Below are 10,554 nucleotides of genomic sequence, written 5' to 3'. Positions count from 1 at the left end.
AGACTACACTGAATAATTTGCATCTTGTATTGATATGACTGCTGTGTGAGAAAGAGGCGGGATGCAATACCCACCTGTTCAGTTGAAATCTGATTGCCATTGTCTGAAGCTAGGAGGTAACAGGTACAGGGTCAATAATAAGGCCAGATGGTGACAGGTTGAATGTATAGAGGGAATTTTAGAAATTCCATTGTGTTTGATCAAAGGATGATTGGTTACAAGATGAATGGAAAGGTGAATAATGAGTTTTCAATCTGGGAATCTTGTTCAGTGTCATAATTTGTCATATTGGAGGAATATTGATATAAGGCTAGACTGATACAAATTCTAGCTATAAAGGCAGTGGAAGTGGTGATAAAAGTAACGTTCTATCCTTTTTATCATCTAAGTAAAAATTCAAATTATGTGCTTTAGCTATAAAGAATATAAATTTTATCAAGGTGCATTAGTATGGATCCCAGTGAGAAGACGGAGATGAGTCAAAGGAAATAAATATTCTGAAATCAATTACTTAATTGAAGTTGTAGATTTAATACCGAGTGTCAGGAGTTAATATGGTTAAACCTGAACAACAAATAATGAAGAACGACTACAAATTCAGAAAAGAATTCAGTGTCCATCACATTCCTATGGTAGCTCAAATTAAGGTGGAGGTTTAAAAAAGTGTAGGCAGAATGTCGAGAACTGAAGTATATATGAAAGAGTTATGAATTTTTAATTGGGAGGCAGCATCCCTAATGAAAAACAGAGAAAAGCAACTCATACTGATATACTATGAAATTTGTTGTTAGTATGTATATTTTCTATTGAAGACTTTTTAAATGAGTTATTTAAATTTGGTGTTACTGATGCAATAGCTATTCAGAAGAAAAAGTTTCTGAATGAGAAAGGTTGCTAAGAAAGAATGCTGCCTGAAAGGCTTTTCTTAAAAGTTTTGATTAAAGCAGTAATTGTTAGAGGCTAGAATATAAAAGTAGGACTAATTGAATTGAGACTTAATCTTTTCACAAATTGCCCATAAATTGAGGGAAGGAGTTAAGGTGCTATCTTGATGTTGGGTTAAAGCACATTTTTCAGACGGTGTAGATTTTTTGTACAGTTATAAAGTACGGGAGAATGGGAAAGTTTAAAGATACAGCAAAGACAAAATAATTGAATGATTTTTTGGAGGAAAAAAGTCAACTGTGGAAGACTTACTTTTTAAAGAGGATAAAGGAAGAAAGTAGATAGTTCCAGAATTGAAACAAAAATAGCTTCTGTTTATTGAGTATTTACTACATGCCTGGCACTATGGTAACGACCTTATTTAATGATATTTCATCCTTTCAACAATCCTGAAAGGCTTACAGAGATCAAATAGCTTGTCCATGGTTACGCAGTCTATATGGATCAGAGTCAGAATTCAAATCCCAATTTGTGTAGCTCTAAAACCTATATTCCTTTCTACTGTGCTATATAATTTTCAAGTTGAAGGAAATCATGATCTATATAATTTATGTTTTCCCCTTGTGATTATAAGGAAAATATATTTTCTGAGATGAGACAAAGTAGAGGTGATGTGTAGATATTCAGGTGATTGGTAAAATTTGAATATTTGCAATGGGAAAAAGAAGGAATGGGTAAAAGACTTTTATTACCATCTATGTCCTGGTATTTTACTTCTATTCATTGTACAGCAAAGACTTTGGATTGGCCATAGATTAAAAATTTTAGAATTTCTGACAAAAACAAAGGAATAGGAAGGAATTTGCTTTTAAGCAGGTAGATGATGGGTCAAATATAAAGCAGTTTGAAAAGTCCAAGTGCTGAGACTTTTCTCCAAGATGGGATGATAAATGTTTATAACTGACTTTTAGCACCAAATCAGCAAACCCTTTGAATTTAATAGGAAAAAAAAATTCTCCAAATGCCAAATTTTTATTAATAAAATATGAACAAAGCATTAAGCAAAAGAGCCTGAAGCCAGCAGATCAAAGGTTGAAACCTCTGGGCTAATTTGTAAGATATACTTTTTTAAAAAGAAATTAACCCCTCACTACAGAGGGGTCAGAAAACCTCCCCTGTACCTACTCTCTTAGTATAAAAGTTTCTATTGTTGTTGTTGTTGGTGTTGTTGTTATTTCCTCCTGAACTATATGTGATTGCTGTAATTTCAATACTGTTGTCTTATGTATTTTGATATTGTAAAACTGTATTTACTGTCTTCTGTTAATACATTCACTGGGGTCTGTGAGGCACCTAAGTTATCAGTTATCCACGTGAACCTGGAAAGGGAAGAGCTAGTGTTCTCACTTGGGAAAAGCTTGATTATTCAATGGGTTCAAAGCATTTTGCTTCCCTTTAAAATTAAGTGGCGAAGTAATGGCTTTTCTTAAAAAAAGCAGAAACTTGGTGAGAAGCACCAGACGAGGAAGAATTATAAAAGAAGTAGAGGAGGCCACTTGAGAAAACTGATAAAAGTGAAGATTATCCCAGGATGGTGGCGGAAGCCACGGGGCTACTTTAAGACTGGGCCCAGATAATGATTTGGAACAAGAGTAAATAAAACTACCTTTACATAAGATACAGTCAGCTACGTTTCTGGCTGGTGGACATACTTTAGAAAAGTCTAACTAGAGGGGAATAGACCAGGAAAGAAAGTGAAGCTAAAAGGGAATGGAACAAGAGAAACCTCATTAAGGAATAAGGGAGGTAATGAAAGGTTAAAGTTGGACGGCCTCAAGCTTGAAGGAGAAATCCTAGAGGCCAGATAGGAAAGTGCCTTCCTAACCCAGCGGGTTATGGATCCAGGGTGGCTGCACCCGGGGGGCCGAGGGAACAACCTGGGATTCAGACCCCGCAACAGTGCCAATGTGAATCTACCTCGTGCTAGAGTGAGTAGCCTGGTCTATCATCCAACAGAGATATGATTGAGCAGGGGTTCCCAGAAACAACATCTAAAAAGGGAGCTTGGAAAGGGGCTAAAAGGAGGCAGGTTAAGCCCCTAATGTAACTGAATGATGACCAGAGATAACAATTCACTAGTACTTTTACGATTTCTTGTAACTCTGTACCTTCCTCAATATTTGTTAACTATTATCTGTTTTATTCTGTACTAGTAGTAAAATTTTATCCCTGTATCAGTAGTAAAAATTGTTTTTCCTGTACTAGTAGTAAACACTGTATTTTCCTGTACTAGAAGTAATAAATGTTTTTTCCAGTACTACTAATAAAAGTTTTTCAAAACATAAATGCAATGTGTGTGCTTATTTCTGTGAAAACCAGGTAACCATTGTGAATACTCCTTAGTGAATATAGAATGAGAAGAAGCACACAGGTGGGGAAAATATCAAGTACAACACACACTAGACATTCACAAGAGGTAGGTCAGAAGACCTCAAGTCCCCGAACCTATAAATACTATTATGGGCACTAGAAGCTACCCTCCCCACTCCCACCCAGACTCCACAGGAATCCAGGAAAGAATTACAAAGCCTTCCTCCCATGTGGATACACAAATGTTGATTAAGACCTTTACTGGGCTGAGACATACACTCAGATGCCAGCACTGTGGTATAGCAGCGGTCGCCAATCGGTGGTCCAAAAGGCTGGCGACCGCCGGCAGTCCCTCAAAGACAATATATTTTAAAATGCCCTGGATCTACTAATAAAAAGCCCTTACAATGCCCTGGAAAGAAATACCAGGGAGAAGTAGGCCGTGCTCCTTACAGGAGACGTCAGACAGACGAATCCTCATCAGTGGTTACGCTGTTCTATCAGAAAGCCGGACGTCCTTCTGGGGCTGCCCCTCTACACATTCTGTTTCTTTTTTAAGATTAAATGTCCAGCAAATTCTACTTAGAGATTTAGTTATAAATACTATTTCTGCAGCACTAATTATATAACTATAAATACATCGTCACTATCATTACACTTAATTCTAGAAAAGAACCATATTCTTGAACCCCAAACATGTGTCCAGACATTTAAGAGCTCAAGTGGTAATGCATTCTTAATCATGTAAGTGTCTCTTCCCCTCTGCGGGTTAGTACCTGCTGAAGAGTCATCATCAGGCAAACGGACAAGAGTGTAACATATTCCTGGTTGATTGTAAGTGAGGCTGGGGACTGGGATACAACACAGCACTTCATAGGAATCTGACGGTTCCACCTGCACGGTCACTTTCTCCAGTAGCTGGTCATTGAGAGTGTTGGTACAATCAAACTGAAAAGTCAGCAAACAGAAAAACATTATGAAGGATAAGAATGGTTTGCAAGCAAGTTGTTCCTTCCCCCCCATAACCCATAACTCAGTTCTGGAATTCACTATACCTTTCCTCCCCAAACAGTACTGTAGGTCTCCTCCTAAGGTTTTTCTTTAGGTAACAGGGACAGCCTTATCCTTGAGGCTTTGGGGTTTATATTATTCACTCATTTTTTTTCTCTTTCCTGCGACTTAGTTCTACCAAAACAAGATGGCAGATATTTAATGGATTTCAATTGATTCTTAGAAGCTAAGCTTTTATCCTTATGTTAAATGGTGATTATTTTTTAGCAGCTTATACTTTATGTTGTGAAACTTTTCCAGATATTTTAAAGTCCTTTTAGTTTTTAACCCATCATACGAAGGCATCTCTGTAGCCATGGGAAGGAAAACCAGAAATGCTGCTAAGTTCCTTTCCTTCTCTATAAAAAGAACTACCAGAATCACAAATTACAGGGGAGTTAATACTGGTCTCCAAGCCTAGTAAGCTCCCATAGGGGCTGGGTAGGGAACTTATCTCACCTGGAACACAATGTGATTGGTAAACATGTGCTTGACACAACGAACAAAGTATTCAGTCTCTGCTTCTGTAAGCTGAACAGGCTCAGAAGACTTGAACAAGGGTCCCAGATTCATAAACTCAGGAATAGCAGCCAATTGTTCTATCAAGAAAAAAAAAATAAGGAAGAAAACAAAATGAGAAGATGACCCAAAATGAGAATAATCTAGGAGGACATTATTCTAGATGCTCATGATGTTTTAAGTTTCCATCACCTAGCTAATAATTAAACTCTGATATATCCCCAAGCTTTAATAAATCAATATTTTAAGAGTTCATATACTCAATTACTAAAAGCAAAAAAACCTTATATTCCTAATTTCTTAGAATTTGAGTTCCCTGTTACCTAGGATATGAAGAACAACATTCCCAGTTAGCACATTAGCTTAGGCAATTGTAATTTTCCATGGACTTCAGGTAGCCCCAGCAACTATAACCTAGAACAACAACTATAACCTATAACAACAAATATTCAGCCACACAAAGATTTCCTGCCCTGGGAATTCCTCAAACTGAATGAAAGTAGTGCACTTCACTATATTTATAATGCCTAGGGTGCAGACTATTACTTCTACCCATCAATTTGCCATACCTTGGAAAATGTCTTGCCTGGAAGGAGCCAACTTCTCTGACTTAGTAGCCACAAGTGTGATTTCTAAAAAGACAGATATGAGCAATCATGTGAGCTTTCCTCCCATTATCAAGCTGAAAATGCAGACAGAAAGACATCAGGGCAGAAGCTTCTAACACACATAAAAGAAGCCACAGCTAAAAACACCAGTAGGCTTCTGTCACCTTTTTTTAGAGAGATGTTCAAATTAAAATTTACTTAGTGAACATATTTTGTGATATAATAAAGTAAGCCCTAAAATATAGTATTTGCTTTAAATGGGCAAGAATGTACAAAAAAATATTCTCAAAAGAAGGAACTATTTATAAAACAAGTCTTCTCATGATTCAAATAGGAAAAATTACTTGTATAGTATCAACAGAAAAACTGAAAAGGTTCAAAGTTAAGATCATTCTTTCTCAGTCTGACCATTAAACATTTTTCCTTCCTTCCTTCCTTCCTTCCTTCCTTCCTTCCTTCCTTCTTTTTTAATTTTATAGTTAGCTATCCCATGGGAACATTTTTTTATGATCTTGTCCCATACATTCTTTCAAGACAAACCTCCAATAGTAAAATTAAGGAATTACCAACTTCAGAAAATAAAAACAGGAGGTGACAGCACAATTGCAGCTCTGAGACACACAGTGACAGCTAACTTCAGATTCTGCAATACTAAGCACGGAAAAAGAAAAACTTTCAATCTGGTCATACTTCATATTTGAGCTTTTATGTGAAAACCAGAAAAATAATTTAAAACCTAATTAAAAACATCATCCACCATAGTTCTAAAAAGATTTAGAAATGCAGAGTGACAATTAAGCAAACTAAGGATGTATTAGAGAAAATATGCTAATAACACTACTTAAACATAGAAACACTAACAGAGTGAAGTCGTCCCATTACCTGCTTTTTGTTCAAAGGCAGGAGCCATAGCAAGAGGAATAGATTTCATGTCGAAGGGCTTTTCTGAAGGCTCTAATGTATACTGATGTAAAGCTTTTTCCATCCCTGGTATAGACACTGTCAGACCTATGAAAAAGAGAAATATCAGCATTATAACTTCTTGCCAATACTAGGATCCAGACAGGCCCAGATTTATACTGTTTATCTACTCTTTCTGAAGGAGGGGAAAATATAACCACAGACTTTATAACATAAGAAATTAAAAGTAAAGGCTATTATATAAAACTTTCTTATAATTTCATCCAAGGAAGCATGGGAGCAGAGCATAAACATTTTCAACAAAATATAAGTACCTTCCATAAAAGAGAGCAACTTAGCCATGTGGGAACAATGATCTATATAATAAAAGCCTAAGTGACCGTTATGGCAGAATGACCAGAACTACAGGTCGCTATCATGTGGACTGACCACCAGGGGGCAGACGTTTAATGCAGGAGCTGCCCCCTGGTGGTCAGTGCACTCACACAGGGAGAGTGCAGCTAAACCAGAAGCCGGGTTCATGGCTGGTGAGCACAGTGGCAGGAGCCTCTTCCGCCTCCATGGCAGCACTAAGGAGCAGCAAGCAGGCAGTAAGGAGGGAGGGCTCCTGGACTGCGAGAGGGATGTCCAACTGCCAGGGAGTGGGCCTAAGCCAGTAGTTGGACATCCCCTGAAGGTTCCCAGACTGCAAGAGGATGCAGGCTGGGCTGAGGGACACCTCCCCTCCACCCCCCCAGGGCACAAATTTCATGCACCAAGCCTCTAGTAGCATAAGAAAAGGGAGAAAAGATAAACCCATTCAAGAATGAGCTCAAAAAGGATCAGGAGCAAGCAATATTCTTTTTTTACATACTTTAGATTTCCCTAGAAATGGAAGTGCAGTCAAAAACATAAAAGAAGCATTTTTCCTAGTAAAGTCAGCTCATATGCAAATCATCTTAAGACATGCTTCCAAGATACCAAAAGTATATTTGTCTACATCCGTGGCTCTCACTGACCATTGAAGATATATGTAGCATTCAATGCCATCTGCTTCTGCTGCAGCACATTCAGATAGAAAGTAGCTCTGTCTCGGACCTCATCATCAGTATCCATCATACACCTGTCCAGGGGATACAAATAGGCATGTCACACAGCACCCTAAAGATTCCCAAGAGCTTTACCACCACGTCTAAAAAACACAACCAGGCCATGTGATACTACCTTTTTTAAAAATATATATTTTATTGATTTCTACAGAGAGGAAGGGGGAGAGATAGCGAGTTAGAAACATCGATGAGAGAGAAACATCAATCATCTGCCTCCTGCACACCTCCCACTGGGGATGTGCCCGCAACCAAGGTACATGCCCTTGACTGGAATTGAACCTGGGACCCTTCAGTCCGCAGGCCGATGCTCTATATACTGAGCCAAACCGGTTAGGGCTGACGCTACCTTTATTATAAAAGAACTCAACAACAGCCAACAGTGTATCCTAAAATCACCATAAATCTTGAGTACTGCTCCCAATTGGTAAATAAGCACCATATAAATAGGCATTAAAATAATTAGGAAGAAAAGGATAAATATCACATGATCTCACTCATTTGTGGAATATAATGAACAACATAAACTGACAAACAAAAATAGATCCAGACATAGAAGCATCGAACAGACCCTCAAACCTCAGAGGGAAAGTAGGGGAGGGTGGCGGGTGGGGGGAGAACTTGGGCAGCTGATCGATGTTTCTCTCTCATCGATGTTTCTTACTCTCTATCCCTCTCCCTTCCTCTCTAAAAAGTCAATAAAATATATTTTAAAAAATAATAATAATAAAGAATTAAAAAAATAATTAGGAAGAAATCAATAACATAAGATAGAAGTTTGGAGTTTTTCTTGGGTCTGCAACCACATGATCCTGATAAAGACTTAGGCTTCTTTATAATTAAAAAATGGGAGTGTTAGACTTTCTAAGGATATTAAAAAGCACTCAAAATCCAAGCATTGTTCATTTAAACCAACCAGCCTTTGGTTTGTAAATTTTATCTTTTAATAAGATATAATCAGTTTTTGCTCGCATCAAGTCTTTTCCTCATCAAATAGGGAGTCAGAGAGACCATGAGAAGCTGAAATTTGCAACTCTACTTAGTGAATCGCTTTGAAGTTAGCCCTTAATATACAAATTGAGGCATACACCTTTAAGTCACTTTCTCAAACTCACACAAAGAGAAATTCAAAATCAAATTTTATAAGTACTTAGCATACACAAAATTACTAGAAGAGAACAAAAATGCCATTTGCCCCCTCACTTACTCCATCAGCTCTATTCTTAGGTCCTGTAATGCATTTGATATGGTACAATGAGGAACTCTATTCAGCCATATGGCAGTTCTTATTTAAAAAAAAAAAAAAAAAAAAACTCCAAAAAAAATGACATTCTTTTACTTACCTTTGTAAGAGTACAAGGATGCTTGGGAGGAGATTCTCATTCTGAGCCCCAAATTTAGCCAAAGCACTCACAGCAGCTATAATGAAGCATAAAATGAAGCAACGTAAATATTGGTTTCTTGCATTAAGTAATAATCATTCAAAAACTTAGAGAAGTTTACCCATGTTCAGAGGGAATAAACTCTCTTATTGTTTTATTGTGTCTTGATCTTATTTCTTTGATCCATTTAAGCATAAACAGAAATCTGTAGGCCCAAGAGAGCTATGAATAGGAAAATCTTCCATGCATTGTAGGAAAAATCATATCAATTTCTTTTATGAGCACTCCTCCATTTCAACTACAACCTCTTATATATCATACTGATAAAATTAAGCTATAATCTCAAACAACCAGCTCCAAGCATAAATAGATGCTCTATTATTAAAATTCACTTAATTCAATAAAGATTTATTGCTCACATAACTTTTGCAAGGAACTGTGATAGGTGCTGGGGAAAGAAAGATAGAAGAAATAGCCCCTGACATGAAGGAGTTGTAGTTTAGTGGGAATGACAGGTAAGTAAAAAGATGATTACAACACAGCACAATAAGTCCATGATAGAACCATATCCAGGAAGATAAGTGAATACAGAGAAAGAAACTTAAGTCAGAATTGGTGAAGAAAAGTAGAGCTAAATATTGAAGAAGTAACATTAGCCAAAGGGAAATGGAAGGAAAATAGTATTAAAGGCAGAGAGAATTACAAGTGCAAAGACCCTCAGTCCAGAGAAGAAAGCATAATGTCATATTGGAACTAGACACAGGTGAGGAAGGCTGAAGAATAGGATCCCATGTTTGAGAGCAGGAGGGGACAAGTGAGACTAGAAATAAAACAAAAATAGGTTGTGGTTTAGCCTCTGTTATTATTAAAGGACTAGAGCCCCAGTGCACAAAATTCATGCATGGGGGGGGGGCGGTTCCTCAGCCAGGCCTGCACTCTCTCCAATCCAGGACCCCTCAGGGGATGTCCGACTGATGGTTTAGGCCCAATCCCACAGGGATCCCCCTAACTCAGTGGTTCTCAACCTTCTGGCCCTTTAAATAGAGTTCCTCATGTTGTGACCCAACCATAAAATTATTTTTGTTGCTACTTCATAACTGTAATGTTGCTACTGTTATAAATCATAATGTAAATATCTGATATGCAGGATGGTCTTAGGAGACCCCTGTGAAAGGGTTGTTCGACCACCTAAGGGATCACGACCCACAGGTTGAGAACCACTGCCCTAACTGCTCTCCCCTCCCGGCCTGATTGCCCCTAACCTAACTGCTTTCTCTTGCTGGCCTGATCGCTCCTAACTACCTCTGCCTCATCCCGGCTACCATGGCTTTGTCCGGAAGGACGTCTGGAAGATGTCTGGTCTAATTAGCATATTACCCTTCTATTAGTATAGACTAGGGGCCCGGTGCACAAAAAATGTGCACTCGGGGGGGGAGGGGGGTCCCTCAGCACGGCCTGTGCCCTCTCTCAGTCTGGGACCCCTCAGGAGATAATGACCTTCTGGCTTAGGCCTGCTCTGGGGTGGCAGAGGACAGGCCCATTCCCTAGGTGCAGCCCCTGGTCGGGCTCAGAGCAGGGCCGATTGGGGAGTTGGGGCGCCGCGCCCTGTCATGCACAGAGCAGGGCGGATCAGGAGGTTGCAATGCCACCCTCAGTGACGCTCGTAGTAGGGCCGATTGAGGTGTTGGGGAGCTCCCCCCTGTCACACTCAGGGCAGGGCCGATGGGGAGGTGG

At 38.8% G+C, this 10,554-nt stretch overlaps 1 protein-coding gene across 1 annotated transcript in view; it reads right to left on the bottom strand.

Annotated features, from left to right (window-relative positions):
• Positions 1 to 266: 266 nt before the first annotated feature.
• The window catches only part of LOC102753941 (coatomer subunit gamma-2), a gene marked incomplete at its 5' end in the record, with an annotated part of 23,515 nt that continues 13,227 nt past the window's right edge, over positions 267 to 10,554 (bottom strand). The window contains 6 exons of the mRNA XM_006758003.2: positions 267 to 4,203; positions 4,765 to 4,904; positions 5,394 to 5,456; positions 6,315 to 6,440; positions 7,352 to 7,455; positions 8,782 to 8,857. Coding sequence (XP_006758066.2) covers positions 3,877 to 4,203; positions 4,765 to 4,904; positions 5,394 to 5,456; positions 6,315 to 6,440; positions 7,352 to 7,455; positions 8,782 to 8,857 — 836 coding nt within the window. The remainder of the gene's footprint in view (positions 4,204 to 4,764; positions 4,905 to 5,393; positions 5,457 to 6,314; positions 6,441 to 7,351; positions 7,456 to 8,781; positions 8,858 to 10,554) is intronic.

The sequence above is a fragment of the Myotis davidii genome, unplaced genomic scaffold (genome assembly GCF_000327345.1).
Source record: "Myotis davidii unplaced genomic scaffold, ASM32734v1 scaffold2395, whole genome shotgun sequence".
Lineage (NCBI taxonomy): Eukaryota > Metazoa > Chordata > Mammalia > Chiroptera > Vespertilionidae > Myotis > Myotis davidii.
Note: the sequence above shows the minus strand (reverse complement) of the source record. Positions and strands in the feature narration are given on the sequence as shown.